The following is a 21,120-nucleotide window of genomic DNA, read 5'->3' on the forward strand; positions in this document are numbered from 1 at the left end:
AATCTAAAGGTGTCAGAAATATTCTGTAACTAGTAGTGGAGCTAAAAATGATGTGAAGTTCTCTTTGGTGAAAAGGAAGGGTCAGGAAGGGAGGGGCCGGAAGAGGGCTGCTTTTCTTCATAGTCACTATTTGCTTTTAAAACCATATATACGCCTATGTGGCTGTGATTTAGCATCACTGTTTTTTTAAAAAGCCACCGTTGGCCTCCATTTCCCAGAGAGGACGCACCATGCAATGTTGGAGCAGTGGAAAAGAATAAACTAGAACTCCGGGATCAACATGGATATGATACCATTGCTATAAAGTCTAAAACGACAAAACAGTATTTTATATTGTTTGAGATTCTGCATATGGAATAAAAGAACGGGAGTTCCTGGGGAGTTCCCATTATGACGCAGTGGAAATGAATCCGACTAGTATCCATGAGGATGCAGGTTGGATCCCTGGTCTTGCTCAGTGGGTTAAGGATCCAGCATTGTTGTGAGCTGTGGCGCAGGTCACAGACATGGCTTGGATGTGGCATTGCTGTGGCTGTGGCGTAGGCTGGCAGCTGCAGCTCCAGTGTGGGAATGATAAGCACCAACCTCAGGACACCTCTGTGAGAGGAGGCAGTGGGACAGGAAGGAGAGCTGGGAGGGTGACACAGGGGCTCCTCCACCTGTGATGCTGCACATACAGAAGCATGTGGGGGGACTGCGGTGTCTGCCTCTCCAGGCTGGGTGGGAGGGCTTGATGTAAAGCCAGCTCCCGGCAGATACAGTGAATATTAGGGCCGTCGGGGGGCAGGGTGGATTTTCTGCACATCTAAGAGCGTCCTCCCTTCCCTGGTCCTCCTCAAAGCCATTCCTACACTAAGCCTTTGCAGGTCTGCACCAGCAGCACAGGGGCCTCTGCGATGACATCTGACGTGAAAGCTAAAGCTGGTGCCCCTCCCCCCAGCGCCCCCCTGTGGCTGGGAGGGGACCGCACCATGCTGACTCCAGGGGTGGGAGTGAGCCCTGGGCTGGCCACCAGAAGCAGCCCTCAGTCACAGGCATGAGCAGAGTTGAGGCATCAGAGGGAGGGACAAGGGGCCTGGGCCAGGGTGGCGGTGGCACTGTCCAGTGATGGCTGAGAGTGGGCCCCACAGACAGGACGTGTCCACTCACTGAATGTGTCGGGTGCATGAGAGGGTACAGCCAGCTTCCCACCCCGCCCCCTGCCGATTTCTGGTTTAGGTGAAGGATGCAGGGATGGGGAGCCAGAGAAAGAGAATGTCGGGGTGAGGGCAGAAGTGCAGAGGTCAGATCTGGACAGGTTGAGTCTGGGGTGCCTGGGGCCAGTCAGAGACTTGGGGTTGTTAACAGGAAGCGGGGAGACAGGTGGGAGGACGACACAGGCCAAAAGGTGAATTTTCTGGAACCTGGAGACAAGCTGATAGGCCATGGGGAAGTCACCCCCTGCCTCCCCCTGGCTCTGGACCAGCCCCGCATCCCCATCCTGCCCAGGTGAGGCGGGCACACCTGGGTGTTCAGGAGCTAGACTTCCCTCCGGTGCACTCCTGGCCCCACCTGTGCGGGGGTGGGTGAGGCTCCTGCCCCACGTTTAGCAGCAGCTGGGAGCCGGCCAAGGGCAAGGACCACAGCCGGGAGCCCGGCCCCTGGGAACAGGCACCGACATCCAAGGGAGTTCCCAAATCGCTTTAGCAACAGAAGCAGTGGCAAAGGCTGAGCCTGGCACAGAAGCAAGGAGAGCCATGAGCCCACCTGTCGCTGGTGTCCCCAGGAGCACCCCACAGCCTCCCCTCTTCCTTTCTGAGAAATCCTATTGGCAGGAGATTGCTGGAGGAAAGCAGCACTTCTGCCCAGGGCCACAGGCTGGCAGTCTCCTCGACGCACGGCGGGTCCTCTTGGCTAAGTGACCAGATAGCCGGAGGAGGTCAGGATGGAGAGGGGAGGTGGGGACACATCCTCTCGGCGTCCATCAGGGCATCCTCACCCCAATTCCGTAGTTTTGGGAGGCTTCTACAGCACTTGGTGTTTAAAAGAGATTCACATTCCTAAGGAGCACTCATTTTGCAAAGGCCTAGGGCTCTGGTGTCAGAAACACTGGGTTCAAACTCTCGCTCTATCACCTGCTACCTGTGGGCGAGCCACTGCCTTCTGGCACCTCAGTTTCTGCATCTCAAAAATGGGACCAATAACCGCCCCCTCTTCAGACGGCGATGTGAGCTCGTGACACGCACTTGCTGAGTGGATCAAGAGAACCTACAGTGGACCCTGGCGCTTATTACAATCAGACAGAGGCTCGACTGACCTTCACAGCAACCTGGTGGAAGCAGACGCCATGGCCACTTTACGGATAGGGACACTGAGGTTGCCAAACCAGTAAGCAATTCATTCAGCGCTTGAGCTCAGGCCTTCATGGTTTTTGTCTGGTCCGTCTCCACCCCCTCCAACCCCCGCTCCCCCTGCCACACAGATCAGATTAAAAATATTAATGGGAGGAGTGGGTGGCGGCTTATAGCTGGTGTCAACTAACCTTTTCTGCGAAAGGCCAGATGATAACTGTTTGAGGCTTTGTGGACCAGAAGTCTCAGTTACAATCACTGTAGCTCAAAAGCAGCAATCCCATAATGCATGGGCATGTCTGGGCTGCAGTAACATTTTATTCATGCACACTAAAATGTGAATTTCATGTAATTTTCACGTGTCATGAAAATTGCTGTTCTTTTGATTTTTTTTCCAGCTAGATAGAAACGTTAAAAACCATTCTAAGCTCAAGGGTTGTAGCAAAACAGCTGGCAGGCTGGGCTTGACCACAGGCTATAGTTTAGAGGCTGGGTTTTAAAGCCTGATGGCCTGGGTTTGAATTCTGAAGGTACTAGCCGTGTGGCCTGGTTACCTAGCCTCTCTGTGCCTCAGTTTCCTCATCTGAAGATTGGGAATGATCACAGCAGCCACCAGATGGGCTCTGGTGAGAAACACATGGGTTAATCGATGTATAATGATTCTAAGACTATCCGGTGTGTGATACCCTCTAAAGGAGTGTTAGTCTTTGCTCCTCAAGAATCACATGGCTGCATTTTCCTGGTGAAAATTCGAATAGTGCAAACAAAGCTGATTGGATTACCCCTCACCCCCTGCTCCCAATCTTGGCCCCTTTTGTCCCTACTGAGGAGTATCTTTCCAGATGTGCTGTTACGTATGTTAACAGAACTGCCTGATGCATCTTTTTACATTAATCCTATCACACTGTGTACATTCATTCATTCATCCAACCAACATCGCAGTGAACAAGGCTAATAGACATTCTTGCCTTCATGAGCCTTGTATATATATATATTTTTCTTTTTAGGGCCACACCGGTGGCAAATGGAAGTTCCTGGGCTAGGGGTCGAATGAGCGCTGCAGCTGCCAGCATACACCGCAGCCTTAGCAATGCCAGATCTGAGCCGCATCTGTGACCTATGCTGCAGCTTGCAGAAACACGGGAGCCTTAAACCAGTGAGCGGCGAGGCCAGGGATTGAACCCGCATCCTCATGGGTTCTTAACCCACTGAGCCACAACGGGAACTCCAGAGCCTTGTATTTGAATGAGAGGACAATTAACACATAAGTCTGAGACATACAGGTGTGGGACATCGGTGATGGAGGGAGGGGCTTGCGGAGGGGTGCCCTGAACACAGGACCATCTAGGAGGGTGACATCTGACTAGGCGCCTGTGGCAGTCCTGCCAAAGGAGTCTCGCTCTCTTCACTCAGCCTCTGTCCTAAGCTTTTCTGATGGCTCTAGACACAGATGCTCCTCGTCCTTTCCAGATTCCTCCAGGGGAGGGAGGCTTCCTGGTCCTTTAGTCATTTCCCATGTTAGTGGGCTTTCTTGGTTGATTTCTTTCAAGGACAAAGTTGCAGCCAAGGGCTTGGCTACGCCCCCTCTGCAAACAAGGGAGGCTTCCAGAACAGAGAGAGGACGTGCACGTGCTGGGCTAAAGGGCAGATGCGCTCATGTTCACGGCAACCCCATTTCTGCAGCGCCTCCTGCGCCCTGGACCCTTGGCCACCTCGGCCACCTCGGCCACCTCGCCCTGGTTATTCCCGTCTCCCTCCCGCTACCTGCCCTGCCCTCTCCAGGCTTCTTCAGCCGTCAGCACTTGCTCACATCATTCCCTCCTCATCACTGCTGCCTCTCTGCCCACTTTGCCATGAGGACCCTTCTGAGGCATCCGCCTACCTTTGGGATTAGTGATTCGGGACAGAGTCCTCAGAGGGCCTTCTGAGGGGCACACGGGAAGGGTCACTACTTCCCCCCTACCTGGGCCTCCCATTGAGGCCCCCAGGCCAGCATGATACTCTGACCCAGCAGAGGCATAGGGTCCCAGAGTGCGGGGCTCAGAGCCCAGGCTCCCGCCCCCCGGCTCTGCCTCGGCTGGAAACTCTGAGCTCACACCCGCTCCATCCCAGAGCCCCAGCTCCTGCTGCCTGCTGCTACCCTTGGGAGTTGAACCCTGGACCTGAGCCAGCTCTGACCCCCTTGGGGCCCCCCGACCCTCTGTTTCCACGCCTCCAGTAACCAAGGGCCCAGGAATTCTCGCACCTTTGTCATGGGGGCTCCTCTTACTCACAGGCAGGGATGCGCGGATGTGAGGAAATGGGGCGACACCGCAGCCACCGCGTGTCCTGTCCTCAGCACCAAGGGGACTGAGTGTCCCTGAGTAAGTTCATTATCAGGCTGAGCTGAGGCCAGGGGTGGACATGGGTGAGTTTTACAGAGGAGGGAGGGTTTTTTCCTGGGCATTTGGAGAATCCGTCTGCACTGAGGCTGTGAGGAGAAAAAAATGAGTATTCAGCCCTGAACGACTATGCTTGATATTTCCAAGGAGCCGGAGACGTCGCTAAGTCTCCCCATCAGGACTCTGAATCCATTCTCTCGGGAGGTCATGGAAGCAGGCCTACGATGCGCAGAATGAGACATGGGGTCAGGGAGAGGCACTGCCCAGGCAATGCCACGTGTGGTTTGTGCCATCCGGGGCCTGGACTGATCAGACTTATACTCAGGGAGACAGGTGGGTAGGATCCCCAGATGTGCGGGTGTTTTCAAAAGGGGAGTGAGAGAGGGTGTGCTTTGGCTGTTGAGCATTTAGCCTCCTTCTGGTGGAAACTCTCCATTTTTATTTGGGGCTCTAATCTCTGCTGGATGTTCCAGGGTTGAGCTCAAAGGCAGGGCTCCTGCTATCCCACCTCTGCATCAGGAGTAGAGCCTGTGATTTACAGCCTATCAGAACACTGCCTTCCCCTGGCCACGCTGATTGGTTCAGGGACAGACATGTGACTGACCCAGAGCCAATGAGATGTGATGAAGCTAGGCATCCTGGGAAGGAGATGCCATGTTTGCAGCTGAGCAGGAAGCTGAGAGGATGCAAGGATGGCCATATGGGTACCAGGAGAAGAGAGAGAGACAGAGAGACAAAGAGACAGCCTGTGAATGGGGTCGAAGAGAAGAAAACAGAATATAAAGGAACAAGAAACCACCACCTGATCCGGCCATGTCTGATGCCACTACTGTTGGATCAGTTAAAAAGGCTAGTATGTTTCTTCTTCAATTAAGCCATTCAATTAAGCCATTTTGAATTGGGTTTCTGTTCGCAAACAACTGGAAGAGGCTAGTCCGATTCAGAAAAGGCTAACTCCTGTAGTTTAGAGCAATCCAGAAAGGCTTCATGGAAGAGAAGACGGAAAACACATGGATAAATTCAGAGCAGGGAAGCACTAGTTAAGGTTTTGAGATGGTTGTTGGAACTGACAGGTCTGGGCTGGTTGAAATGGCTCACACTGGGGAATGACACAATAGGAGAAAGGGCTGATGTGCTTGTGGGCACACATTTAATATGGGCTTCTATGCACTGGTGCCATCACTTCACAGTTTATAAAACTCCCCCCACCCCATGCCAGACTGGGAGCTCCACGAGGACAATGCCTGGGTCTGTTTTTGTTTACCCTTGGATACCCAGCACCTGGCCCAGTGCCTGGCACATTAGCAGGTGCTTAATAAATACTTGTTGAGGGAATGAATGAACAATATAATCAAATCCAATGAATCCATTCTCCTGATATGATTCTTGTGAAGATTAGAAACATGACACACAAAATACCCAGCATGGTGCCTGGACCATAGGCGGAGCTCAATAAATAGAAGTGATCATTATTAAGATGCTAGCACATGCTCCTCTTCCAGATTTGGGAACTGAGGCTCTTAAGAACAGGCAGCATATCCAAGGGCACACAGATGTTCAGAGTTGGGCTCTGAACCCTGAGTCCCCTGCATGGTCCCTGGAGGGCAATGGGCATTGGAACAATGCAATGGGCAGCAAATACCATGGTCAAGTCTGGCCCATAGATTCACACAGGATCTTGGAAATGTCTGAATTCCTTGCCAAACATTTCAAAAATCAGAAGATGGCATTGGAAAAAAAAAATGTACAGATCTGTAGCTTCTATTGAAAAATCAGGAAACCTTGCCATCTGGAGCCCACCGTTCAACATGGATGGACAGGCCTGATCTGAGTTTGCTGCCCCTTTTTAGACAGATAGGTCTTCTACACTCCTCACCACTCCCTACTGTCTCGCCTACTCCCAGGTTGCTCTACTGTCTGCATGACTGCCTGTCCCCTGGTGACTTCTGCCTAGGGACCTTGCGTAGCCATTTAGAGACAAACTAGAGTGGGCAGGCCCAAGGAATCATCACACTAACCCAGAGAACCCCAGTTGCGACAGTAAGCAAGGCCCAGGGCTAGTGGCAGTGGGAATGAGGAAGAAAAAGGGGCGGATTTGACAATCCAGGGAAATAACATATCTGCTGGGGGGATGGGGGTCCAGAGCTGACTCTGACCTATTTGCAGCAGGAATATTTGCCAGTCTCCAGATTTTTTTTTTTTTTTCTTGCCTCACCTGCATCATATGGAAGTTCCTGGGCCAGGGACTGAATCTGGGACCTATGCACAGCTGTGGCAATGCTGATTCATTAACCCACTGCTCTGGGCCAGGGATTCAACTCATGCCCTAGTAGTGACCTAAGCCACTGCAGAGACAATGCTGGATTCTTTTTTTTTTGTCTTTTTACCTTTTCTAGGGCCACTCCCATGGCATATGGAGGTTCCCAGGCTAGGGGTCGAATCGGAGCTGTAGCCACCGGCCTATGCCACAGCCACAGCAACTTGGGATCCGAGCCGCGTCTGCAACCTACACCACAGCTCACGGCAATGCCGGATCGTTAACCCACTGAGCAAGGGCAGGGACCGAACCCACAACCTCATGGTTCCTAGTCGGATTCGTTAACCACTGAGCCACGACGGGAACTCCAATGCTGGATTCTTAACCCGCTGTGCCACAGCGGGAACTCCTCCAGAATTTTTTTTTAAATGATAAGTTTGATGAAACATCACTGTTAGTCTCTCCTCTTTGTCATCATCACCATCACTGTCTAAGCCACAGGTCAGGAAACTACAGCCACATCAGGGCCTGCTGCCTATTTTTGTAAATAAAGTTATTGAAATAGAGCCACGCTTATTTATCTGCGTATCATCTATGGTGCTTTTGCACTGCAAGGGCAGCCTTGAGCAGTTTCAACAGAGACTATGGCTTATAAAGTCTAAAATATTTAGTATCCAGCCCTTTATAGAGAAAGTTTGGGGTCCTGATCTTAATTAGTTTATTCCAGGCCTTTGCTACATATAATGTCTTCTTCTAATGCTCTACGTGTATTAACTCATGTGTTTCTCAAAAACCTATGTGAAAATCACAAGAAAGTACCACCATACCCCCAGCAAAATGGCTGTAACCAAAAGGACAATATCAGTGTTGAGGAGTGTGGAGCAACTGGAACCCTAATACATTTCTGCCTGGTTCAACCCTGTAACACATCCTATGTCCCAGCAATTCTACTCCCAGGGGTACAACCAAAAGAAATGGGTTCATACGTCTACCAAAAGCCATGGGTCAGGATGCTCACAGCAGCTTAACTCATAATAGATCCAAACTGGAAACAACCAAAATCACCATCAGCCGTTGAATGGATGAATACCTGCCATCTACTTAAACAACAGAATACTACAGAGCAATGAAAAGGACACACAACCACCTGGATATATTTCACACCCTTCATGCACATCATGTTGCATGGAAAAAGCTGACACTAAGAGCATGCATGATGTGGTTCCATTTATGTGGAGTTCTTTTCTTTAGGGCTTTTTACAGGGCCGCACCCACAGCATATGGAGGTTCCCAGGCTAGGGGTCCAATTGGAGCTATAACTGCCGGCCTATGCCACAGCCACAGCAACGTGGGATCCGAGCCTCATCTGTGATCTACACCACAGCTCACAGTAATGCTGGATCCTTAACCCACTGAGCGAGGCCAGGGATTGAACTCGCATCCTCATGGATCCTAGTCAGGTTCACTAACTGCTGAGCCACGATGGAAACTCGTATTTATGTGAAGTTCCTTGAACAGGCAAAACTAACTCATGGTGATAGAAGGCAGAACAGAGGTGACCTGTGGGCTGGGGGTTTTGGCTGGAAAGGTGTATGAGGGAGCCTGTGGGGTTGGAAATATCATACAGCTTGATTTGGGTGGCACTTAAACGACACACACACATGTGGAACCCCCCTGGACTGTCCACTTAGGATCTATGCACCTGTTGCACTAGTTCAACAAATCAGGACTAGGACAACTCTGACACAGGAGATAGATTAAGGTATAATCACACAATGGAATGCTATCCAATAAGAATGGAGGGTTTCCACTCATGCTCTAACAACATGGGTGAATTTCAACAGAGTGTTAAGCAAAAAAAAAAAAAAAAAAAATGGGTACAGAATTAATCCGTGATGCTGGAAGTCTGAGTGATGGGTATCCTTGTGGGAGGATGGTTGGTGGAAGGAGTTACATGAGGGGCCCTTCTGGGGCTGGTGGAGACAGTTACTTCTTGACCTATGGGAGTGCTGGATCCATACGTCTGTTCCGTTTGTGAAGATCCATTGAACTGTATACTCTACACGTGCACTTTGTGCAAGAAAGTTCTGCTTCGGCAAAATGTCGTAAAACAATGCTCTGATATCACCTGACATGCTAGAATGGTGCCCATCAAGAAGAGAAGAGAGAGATGACAAGAGATAACAAGCCGTGGTGGGGATGAGTCTTGCTGAGAGAACCTCCGTCCACCTCCGTTGGTGGCATGTAAACAGGTGCAGCTACTATGGAAAATTGCATGGAGATGCCTCAAAAAATTAAAAATGGAACGACCATATGATCTAAGGACTCCATTTCAGAGTATTTAGCCAAAGGAAATGAAATCAGGATCTAGAAGGGAAATCTGAATTCTCATGTTTGTTGCTGCATTATTCTCAGCAGCCCAGATATGAAAACAACCTAACTGTCTTTAACGATGAATGGATAAAGAAGATGTGCTATATATAAACACCACACACACACACACACACACACACACTTGCACTGGAATATTATTTAGTCATGAGAAAGAAGGAGATCCTGCCACTTGCACCAGCATGGACATACCGTGAGGATGTTATGCTAAGTGACATGAGTCACACAGAGAATACTGTGTGAATTAAGAGTCGAACTCATAAAAACAGAGAGTAAAACGGATGTTAACAAGGGCTGAGGGTGGGAGAATTGGAGAGAGGCTCTTTACGAGGATAAACTGACAACCAGTAAATAAAGAAGCCCTGGAGAGCTAAGACACAGCACAGTGATTATAGGCAACATACTACATTAAAAACATCCAACTTGCTAAGACACTAGGTCTTAATTATTCCCACCAAGAAAAAGAAATGATAATTATGGGATGTGGTAAAGGTGTGAGCGATAATGGCAGGCCCACGGCCATGTGTACACGGATCGGATCAACATGCTGTACATGTTCAATTTATACGATGTTATGTATCAAACATATTTCAATTAAAAAAAAAAAACTCCAATGTTGTTATGTTGCCATTTGCAGCAACACAGATGGAGCTAGTATTATACTTAGGGAAGTCAGTCAGACAGAGAAAGACAGATATTATATGATATCGCTTATATGTGGAATCTAAAAAAGAAAATAATGCAAATGAATCTACATACAAAACAGAAACAGACTCACGGACACAGAAAACAAACTTACGGTTCCCAAAGGGGAAAGGGACTGGGGAAGGGATAAATTAAGTGTATGGGATTAACAAACACTGTGCCTAAAACAGACAAGCGACAAGGACTTGTTGTTTATCTATTTAGCAACTATACAGAGCAGGGAATTATATATTTGATATCTTGTAATAACCTATAACGGAAAACAATCTGAAAAAACGGTATGATGGAACCACTTTGCTGTACCTCTGAAACGAACACAATTTTGTAAATTAACTATACTTCAATTAAAAAAAATAAAACCATACTCTTAGAGACTGTTATTTGAGGAATGAAAAAACGGACGCAGAGGATGTAAGTTGTTCCAGGTCAGGTGTTTAAGTCAGAGTCACCATCTGAACCCAGGCTGAGCCCCGCCGCCCCCACCCCCGCCGAGCCAGGATGGGGGACTCACCTTGGAGTAGTCAAAGCCGTGCTTCTCCTTCACTCCATTCCGGCAGAGCGTGTAGTTATAAAAGCGGGAGTTTTTAAGGAGGCCGACCCACTCCTTCCAGCCCGGGGGCACGTAGGAGCCGTTGTATTCATTAAGGTACTTCCCGAAGAAAGCTGGAGGGAGAAGGACCAAGAGACCAGGTGAGGACACAGAGAGCAAAGCCTTCTCTGGCCATCACCCAACAGTAATCGCCACACCACTGCGTGCCCTCGGAGCCACAGGGCCCTCTGTTGGGCCAGCGAAGCCTATGACCCCCTTCTCAAATGTTTCACATGCAGAGCACCAAAATCAGCGAAAATCAATTATTTTGAAATATCGTTATCAAAATATTTAAGAGAACATGCCATAGAATAATATGTTCTTTAAAAAAACGAAGATATTAAATACAAGGCCTTGCAAGGAGTGATCATTTCAAAGCAGCAATAAGTACACATTTTATTCTGTGATTATCTTCAGCAATGGCAATGGAATATTGAGACATCAGTGAGTTTCACGGATGGCGTAGCTATAGATTCTGCCGACACAGCGTGGTTTGTGGCCTACATTCATAATTGAAGCAAAACCCATGTGTCTGTTGCAGGTGAGTGAAAACTAGTGTAATTTTTTTTTTTTTTCCATTCAAGTTTATGGACCCCTTGGAGTCTATCTACTGCATGGGACTAGAATGGCTAACATTAAAAACACAGACCAAGGCCAGTTGTTGGTGGGGGCTTGGAGCAACTGGAACTCTCGCAGCTGCTGGTGGGTGTGTGGACTGATCTGACCACAGGGGAAAACTGTTTGGCAGCGTCTGCTGAACTTGATCATATTCATACCGTCAGACCCAGTGACTTGAATCCTGGGTATTTACTCAGCAGCAACACACTCACAAGTGCAGGACACGCTCATAGCAGCACTATGCATGACAGCAAATAAAGAGAAACAAAACAGCTGTCCAGCCACACAACAATGGAGAAATACTTCCCTGCATGTTTACACACTTGAATATGACACAGAAATGAGAAGGAAAGGACTAGTGCCACCCTCACTAACACACACACACGATAACAACCAACTAGTGTTAAGAGAAATAAGGCAGCACAGGGAACTATATCCAGTCTCTTGGGGTAAACCATGATGGAAGATAATATAAGAAAGGGAATACATATATATATATATATATATATATATATATATATATATATATAAATGACGGTTTGAAGTACGGAAGAAAATAGCACAACACTATAAATCAACTCTATGTCAATAAAACTTTAAAAAATGAAAAAAAAAAAGATAAAAAGGCGGCAGATATAAAAGAATCACTGTATGATCCCATTTGCAGGATGTTCAAAAATCGGCAAAAAAAACCCCCAAAAAACAAAAAACTATGTTGTTGGAAAGAGAAGCAGTGGTTATCACTGGATATGGGGAAAGGGTGGGTGGAGGGGCATGGGGACTTCTCAGGTGGTGATGACCTTGTTCTATTTCTTGCTGGAACACAGATGGTCTGGTTGGTGAAATGCCACTGAGCTGGACGTTTCCAGCAGTGCATGTCCCTGCATGTATGCATCACATCACCTGCCACGCTTACTTAAAAAAAAAAAAATCACATGAATCAATCAATGTAATACACATTAACAAAAGAAAAGTAAAAACAAAACCCCTATGATCATCTTAATAGATGCCATAAAAGCATTTGACAAAATCCAACATTCATTCATGATAAAAACTCTCACCAAAGTGGGTACAGAGGGAACATACCTTAACATAATAAATGCCATTTATGACAAACCCACAGCCAATGTAATACGCAATGGAGAAAAGCTGAAAACCTTCCTGCTAAAGTCTGGAATAAGACAAGGATGCTCACTCTTACCATTTTTATTCAACATAGTATTGGAAGTCCTAGCCACAGTAATCAGACAAACAAGAGAAATAAAAGGCGTCCAAATTAGAAGAGGTAAAATTGTCACTATATGCAGGTGCAATGATACTATTCATAGAAAACTCCACACAAAAACAACTTGAGCTGATCAATGACTTTAGCAAAGTAGCAGGGTATAAGATTAATATTCAATAATTGGTTGCATTTCTGTATACTAATAATGAAATATTAGACAAGGAATATAAAAAACAATATGTTTTAAAATTGCACCCTCAAAACTTAGATACTGAGGAATAAACCTGACCAAGGAGGTGAAAGACTTATATGCTGAGAACTATAAAACATGAATCAAGGAAATTAAAGAGGATTCAAAGAAATGGAAAGATATCCCATGCCCCTGGATTGGAATAATAAATATTGTTAAAATGGCCATACTACCTGAAGCAATCTACAGATTCAATGCAATCTCCATCGAATTACCCATGCCGGAGTTCGCGTCATGGCTCAGTGGAAACAAATCTGACTAGGAACCATGAGGTTGTGGGTTTGATCCCTGGCCTCGCTCCATGGGTTAAGGATCCGGGGTTGCTGTGAGCTGTGGTGTAGGTCACAGATGCGGTTTGGATCTGGCGTTGCTATGGCTCTGGTGTAGGCTGGTGGCTACAGCTCCGATTAGACCCCCTAACCTGGGAACCTCCATATGCCACAGATGCGCCCCTAAAAAGACAGACTATACACACACACACACACACACACACTTAATAGATGCCATAAAAGCATTTATAAAATTACCCATGACATTTTTCATACAACTAGAGCAAACAATCCAAAAATTTATATGGAACCATAAAAGACCCAGTATTGCCAAAGCAATCCTAAAGGGAAGAGACCAAGCAGGAAGCATAACTCTCCCAGGCTTCAGACAATATTACTAAGCTACAGTAATCAAGATAGTGTGGTACTGATTAAAAAAAACAGACACACGGATCAATGGAACAGAACAGAGAACTCAGAAATAAACCCTGTCACCTATGGTCAATTAATCTTCATTGAAGGAGGCAAGACTATAAAATGGGAAAAAGTCTCTTCAGCAAGTAGTGCTGGGAAAACTAGACAGCTGCACGTAAATCAATGAAACTAGAACACACCCTCACATCATGCACAAAAATAAACTCAAAATGGCTTAAAGACTTAGGACAAGACATCACAAAACTCCCAGAAGAGAACATAGGCAAACATTCTCTGACATCAACCACACAAATGTTTTCTTAGGTCAGTCTCCCAAGGCAATAGAAAGAAAAACATAAATAAACCAATGGGACCTAATCAAACTTAAAAGCTTTTGCACAGCAAAGGAAACCATAAAAAAAAAAAAAAATGAAAAGGCAACCTACAGAATGGGAGAAAATAGTTGCAAACGAAGTCACTGACAAGGGCTTAATCTCCAAAATATACAAACAACTCATACAACTCAATGGCAAAAAAACAAACAACTGCAACAATCAGGACATGGGCAGAGGATCTAAATAGAATTTCCCCAAAGAAGATATACAGATGGCCAAGAGGCACATGAAAAGATGCTCAACATCACTAATTACTGGAGAAATGCAAATCAAAATTACAACAAGGTACCACCTCACACTGGTCAGAATGGCCATCGTTAATAATTCTACAAATAACAAATGCTGGAGAGGGTGTGGAGAAAAGGGAACCCTCCTACACTGTTGGTGGGAATGTGAGCTGGTCCAACCACTAGGGAAAACAGTAGGGAGGTTCCTCAAGAAATGAGGTTCTCTCCCAGGTCTGCCCGGCCCCCAGGTCATGATCCTACTGGTTTTCCCCTGAAGATTGTAGCCACAGTCTTTTTTTTTTTTTTTTCTTTTTTCTTTTTGGGAGCCACACCTGCAGCATATGGAGATTCCCAGGCTACATGTCAAATCAGAGCTGCAGCTGCCGGCCTATGGCACAGCCACAACAACGCCAGATCCGAGCTGCATCTATGACCTACATCACAGCTCATGGCAACGCACTGAGCGAGGCCAGGGATGGAACCCATATCCTTATGGATACGAACCGGGTTTGTTCTTGCTGAGCCATGATGGAAACTCCATCAGCCACAGTCTTTCTGATGAATGTGCAACTTGGAATGCTAAAGAGCTGAAATTCTTGGCCCAGCTGGTGGGATAAATATTTCTTGGGGGTGGGAGGTGGGGTGACTACGGAAGCCCATCTCTGCCTATTGTTATCCGATGCTATGGATGTCAACACATCCAGAGCTGTTTCCTCCGCTAGGATCTCCGCTTTCACATCTCTCTCCTCTCTCTAACCCCCAACCAGAGCTTGTTATTCAGCCTCCACAAGGCCCTGGAAAACAGGGCTTCAGTCAAAGGCTTTTAGCGCCAAATTAGATTTTGCTTTCATTTGATTAGATTTCCCCAAGGCAGTTTTAAAAATGCTTATTCCGGCACTGGTTGAGGTGGGAGAAGCAAATTAGCACGGGCCCTGGGGCTCCCAGGCTGGGAGATACAGGCAGGAGAATGAGCTGGAATTAAAATCAAGATGAAAAATACAGCCCATGTCATGACTGGAGCCTGGACTCACTGAGCCTTCGCTGCTGGGATAGTGCAAAAGGAAGAGCAAGCTGCGGGTACTGTGGGGGTGGAATGACTTGGCAGGCAGATCAAGAGGAATGAAATGCCAGGCCAGGAAAGACCACTGACAATGTGCTGGCTGATGGCTGCCCCTAGGATGCAGGGCTGGCATCAACTGAAAGGACGGAGCAGTAACTGGCTCCCAAGCAGTAGGCCCTAGGTGGAAATATTTACACCTGGCAACAGAGACTTTTATTTTGTCTGCCTGCTCCTGACTCTGATTCTTTGGGTACCACTACTTTCTTACTTAAGTACACACGGGCTGCTCTTAATTCCTGGCTCCAAGGCTTCATGCATAATCTCAGCCTGACTAATCAGAGCACTACATTCTTCTGGCTACTGCCACTGGTTCAGGGATAGACATGTGACCCAAGCTGGGCCAAGGAGAGTCAGCCCTGGGATTTTAGGGAGCTACTGGGAAGGAGGAGTTTTTCTTCCATGGGGCTTGAAGCTGGTAGGATAGAAGCTTGAAACTGCTGGCAGCTATACTGCCACCAAGACAGGGGCGTCTGTTTGAAGGTAAAGCAACATGGAAGACAGCAGCAGAGGTGAGAGATGGAGCGAAAGAGAGACGTATTCTGGTTTGAGTCCCCATGTCCACTCTTACTGAAATCATCTTAAATGTCAGCATTTTCAGTTATATAGTATCTCCCAGTATGAGCGGACATTGAATGATGGGGACATTTGGAGTTGTCACAACTTGGTGGGGTGCTACTAGCATTGAGTGGGTAGAAGTCAGGGATGCTAGTAAATCCTATAATGCCCAGGGTAGCTCCCCAGGAAAAGGAATGATCGTGGCCAAGATGTCCGTAGGGTCAGGGGTGAGAAACCCTGAGTTACATAAACCAATAAATCCCACCATTCCATTTCTATAGTTGTTTTGTTTGCTTAATTCACTTCGGGTTGAGGTCTTTCATCTACAGTTAAAAGACCCAAGGAAAAGACAGTGAGATGCTCAGTGTAGAGCTGGGTTTGGGCAAGCCAAATTGGGCCAGCCCGCCACCTGTTTCTGTAAATAATTTCACTGGAACACAGTCACACCCACTTGTTTACGTATAGTTGTGGCTGCTCGCACACCACAATGGCAGAGTTGGGGATGGTGCAACAAAGACCACACGGCTGCCAACTTCAAAATATTTTCTCTCTGGCTCTTTGTGGGAAAAGTTTTCCAACCCTTGGTGTACGGCAAAATTCCCTGCGTGGGGTGAAGGATTTCTCTGGGATTTAAAATACGGCTGCAGTGACCTGGAGGAAGAGAAGCCAGTTCAGCAGAAGTAGATTCTGAAACAGGCCGGGGCAGTGGGGGCTCCATAGCACCAAGGAATGACACACACAACGATGACACAACAAGAAAGATGGCAGTGACAACAAGGACAGGAGCAGCTGGTTACGGGCCGTCCTCACATGCACCAATGCCAGATTCTCCACTTTGATTAAATGACACCAGTCGCCCACAGCGTGGTCTACGCTTAGCGAAAGCAGTGTCATAACTCTAATCGTATGAAGCACAAACTTCACTACTAGCGCCTCTGTCCACAAATCACTGTGGTAGTAACAGATGTCCATCACGCTTAGTAGCCAATCACGTTGCTTCTTACAAAGTCTAACGGTGACCAATCACTGCCCACCAGTGCCCGTTCTGTTCACGCACAGACAGCAACCCGTGTAGTTGTATTGCCTCCTTGTCTCCCAGTGCCACAGTTACAGGACGTTTTACAAAAGTGGGCTCTCAAGAGGAGAGAGCTGGCCATCAGAGGCGAACGTGCAGCCAAGGAAAGAAAGGTTAGCACGGTGACACCGAGAGCTGAGTTGAATGCCAATGGGATCAGTGAAGGGAGGTGGCCGTGGGAATGGTGGCACTCACTGTGCCGGAAATTCTAGACAGGCGGCCAAACTTAGCCAAGGGCGCGCTTCGTCATCAATATAAATGAGGAAACGTGGTTGCGAGGACGAGGGTGAGGATGTCTCAGAGGGAGGGATGTTACAGGGACTCTTGGGGATTATTTTGCAACAGTGAAAGCTGTGTGACCTCGAGCAAGTTGTTTCATCTCTCTGTACCTCAGTTTCTTCACGTATAAGTCAGGGCTAACGACCGTATCTACCTTGTGGGATGGTTGTGAGAACTAATAGATGCGTATTCCTTAGCAGTGGCACATAACAGGTGCTCCCTAAGTGTTACATTAGCACCAAGGCACCCCCCCCACCCCTTTTTGGCCAACTTCTTGCTCTGTTAATACCTGGTCTGATGGGGGCCCTGCAGAGACAGATGACAGAATCCAGCCTCTCCCCTTTCCTGCTTGGAGGGGATGATGGACCCACACGTCCTTCCCGGACCTGCAGGCCTGGCAGGCAGCACTGGCGGGAAAGCACTGAGCGCCCACTTCCCCCCTGGCCACTGCTTTCCCCATTTGTCTGAGTGAAGTGCTGCTGGGGACCCATTCGGAGCCTGAGGGAAGAGCCAGGCCCTTCTGATAGCTCTCCCAGCCCCGAATCCAAGTGAAATTGCCTCGTAATGATTGCATTTGTGGTCTGTAAAAGCTGCGTCTCGCAGCGACCGGAGACTGAGATCAGGGCAGTAAACCTGGCACAGGAGGCAGACGGAGGCATCATTTTGGATTCGGGGAGACGGAGGGTTTCAGCAGCTAGAATAAGATGGGTACCTGGCGTCACTCTCTGTGCTGGAGAGCGGGTTGGGTTGGGTGAGGGTGGGGGATACTATTATTTTGCATCTCTGGGCAGCCAGTCCCCTTAGTCTGGGTGACGTCAGAGGTGACAGGGCATCCAGTGCCCATCTCTGCAGCCCAGGCTGTCTGGTCTGCTCCCGCCTACCACTCACCCCAGGCAATTGACCTCAGCCCTCTGTGCCTCGATGGACAAGGATGACACGGAGCCTACTGTCACCGGGCATGGAGGAACGAACGTGGGTACGGAATGTGACTTAGTACCTGGCATGTCCTAGGTAGGAGGCGGTCCACTTACAGCAACCCCACCTTCGGGACTTCTCCCCCCCATCCTGGGCCATCTGGGTGGAACTGTCAACGGGGCCATTTCCGGGACACTGGCTCCTCCGAGCACACATTCACCCCACGCCATCTCCACCCACATCCTACATTAGAGATTATCGATAAATAACTAAGAGTCGAAATATTCTGCAGTGAACGGGCTGCTTCATGCTATATTTCATTGTTTATATTTAAATAGAAACATTCCATTAAATATTTATTCATTTTGATTGGGTGGTTTCCTCATAATATGGAGCCAATGTACCAATATACACAGACATGCATGAATACACACACACACACGTATACATATACTTTCTTTCAGGTGACTCCTGAAAAACCACAGCCACTGCACCCCCTGGTTCCTCTCAAAGGTCCCAAGTGTCCATCAAGGTGCCTTTCCCCACCCAAGGGGCGGGTGGATGACAAACTTGGCCAATCGGACTCTGCTCTGGGATTTTGAATCTCCAGCTCAAGGACTGAAAGGTGGAAAAATGGGTTGGGATTTCGTTAACACCCTCTGTGTGACAGCTGTGCAAAAGCTGCGACCTAACTCTTCAGGTCTAGTGTTTGGGAGTCCAAATGAAGGAGGCAAGGCCGCCAGGGTGTTGGAGTCCGAAGAGAGGGAGAAACGAACCCGGCCTCTTCATCCTCGTTTCGCTGGTCAGCGAGGAGACAGCCTTTACCTGGACTTGGTGCCTCCCCTTTTGTCCCCACAACCCAGATACCCCCAACCAGCCAGAAGGGACCTTCTGAACCCGAGGTCTGTCCCGTCATCCTCCTTCAGTAACTGCTACCTCTGCCCGCATCTCCCATCACTCACCCCTGTTCTGGCCACTCCCGGCCTCTTACTCCTTAAAATGTGCCAAACTCCCTGCCACCTCAGGGCATCTGCACCTGCTCTTCCCTCTGCCTCGGACACCTGTCTTCTCCCTTCTTACACGGACTGACTCTTTCTCACCCCCTCTCAGACCGTTCGTCTCAGACCAGATGTCACCCCCTCTGAGAACATGTCCCTCGTCACCCTGTCTAAGGCCACCCATCCCTCTAGACTCAGCAGGCTCTTTTATCTTCTCCGTAGCACTGGGCACTCTCTGAAGTTACCCTGTGGGTATGTTTGTTTTCTTGTCAATTATCATCTTCCCAAGGATGCTGGGTCCACAAAGCACAGGCCTTTTCTGGGCACTGTAGCCCTGGCCTGGTACCCGGCTAAGAGTGGGCACACTGTGAGAGCTGCTGACGGGTCAAGGGACTGGGAGAGGCATACAGATTGGGCAGGGCAAGGCAGCCCCCCTGGGAGGAGGCAGTTGAATTTTTTTTTTCTCTTTTGTCTTTTTAGAGCCGTACCCACGGCATATGCAGGTTCCCAGGCTAGGGGTCGAATTGGAGCTACAGCTGCCAGACTACACCAGAGCCACAACAACGCCAGATCCAAGCTGCGTCTGGGGCCTACACCACAGCTCACAGCAACACCGGATCCTTAACCCACTGAGTGAGGCCAGGGATTGAACCCGCAACCTCATGGTTCCTAGCTGGATTCATTTCCACTGCACCACGACGGGAACTCCATTTTTTTTTTTTTCCACTTTTTAGGGCCACACCTGCAGCATATGGAGGTTCCGAGGATAGGGGTCAAATGAGAGCTACAGCTGCTGGCCCACACCACAGCTACGCCAGATCTGAGTCCTGTCTGGGGCCTACACCACAGCTCATGGCAGTATTGGATCCTTAACCCACCCAATGTCGGATCAAATCCATATTCTCATGGATACTAGTCAGGTTCCTAACTTGATGTTTTATTGGAAGGGATTTCCATCACAGCAGTATCTGCAGGAGAGAATGCTGCAAGCGGGGAGAAGGCTAAAAGGAGGTGGTGGAGACAGTAGCCTGAAGTCTGTGTGCAGAGCACAGGGATCACGTGTCAGATCCGCTGGGGCAACTGGCCCCTCAGGGGACATGAGCAATGTCTGGTGTCTTTTTGGTTGTCACAACTGGGGCGGGGGGGGGGGTGCCCCTGGCATCTAGTGGGTGGAGACGGGGATGTTGCTAACACCCTGCAATGCACCGGACAGCAAAGAAGGGTTTGACTCCAAAGCATCAGTAGGGCCAAGGTCGAGCAACTGCTGGGTACAGTTTCAAAAGTTGTGCGAATCTCTGATAATGGAGCCGGCGGGAGCTGGGGGAGCAGGGTGGCTTTGAACTGGGTTTCCGGAGCCTGAGGACCAGGGTTTGAGCCCTGCCTCCTAGCGCAAGTGAGTGTTCCCCTCTCAGCCTCAGTGACTTCGTCTATAAAACGGGGGCAGCAGCGAATGAGATCACATCTGGCAGAGAGTAGGAATTCTAAAAGAAGGATCGGTGAGTTCCCAAAATATAGCCCGCTCTCCTTTTTCAGGGAGGAGGATGGGAACTCAGGCCTCTGGAGAGATGAAAACGATTGTCAGCAAGCAGATGTGACCGCATCCTGGAAAATGACAAGGCCCCTCGGAGACTCCAGTAATGAGCCCGGGGAAGGATGCTTCCGCTGCACAAAGAAACCGGCTGAGCACCACACACATCTATTAGCAAAGAGGGGCCGGGGCGCGGAGCTGAGCCAATGACAATAAGCACAGTCTGCCAGGGCGAAGGGGAAGGTCCGGGAAAGCTGGTGGAGAGCGCTGGGAAGTCCATCGTTCCCAGAAGAAACAGCCCCGTTCCACACGCAAGGAGTTTGGGAAAACTCAGAGGGGTCTTAGCCTGGATGACCTCTTCCAGATGCCAGCTGTCCCGGGCCTCTTTCACTTGTTTGGCCAGTTTCCCCCCCCCCCCCACCAGATAACTATTTATTGAACATCTACTACATACCAGGTACTGTTCTATGTCTTAGAGATGAAATGGTGAACAAGGCAGACAGACTTAGCCAGTTCCAGGAGACTTCACCTGGAGGTGTTTATGCCTCTCCCAACGAGATGGTAACATCCTGCCTTTTTAAAAATTTATTTATTTATGT

The 21,120-nt window shown here is 48.6% G+C and overlaps 1 protein-coding gene across 3 annotated transcripts in view; it reads right to left on the reverse strand.

Moving 5' to 3' along the window:
* Positions 1-21,120, reverse strand: part of SULF2 (sulfatase 2) — a 141,507-nt gene that overhangs the window by 45,583 nt on the left and 74,804 nt on the right. For all 3 annotated transcript variants that reach the window (XM_021077816.2, XM_021077817.2, XM_085004176.1), the window contains exon 4: positions 10,576-10,727. In XM_021077816.2, the coding sequence (XP_020933475.2) occupies positions 10,576-10,727 (152 nt within the window). The remainder of the gene's footprint in view (positions 1-10,575; positions 10,728-21,120) is intronic.

Source organism: Sus scrofa, chromosome 17 (genome assembly GCF_054392235.1).
Source record: "Sus scrofa isolate SSC_HxYL_T2T_F1_AM1 chromosome 17, Sscrofa_HxYL_maternal_Yorkshire_Landrace_v2.0, whole genome shotgun sequence".
NCBI classification, from domain to species: Eukaryota; Metazoa; Chordata; class Mammalia; order Artiodactyla; family Suidae; genus Sus; species Sus scrofa.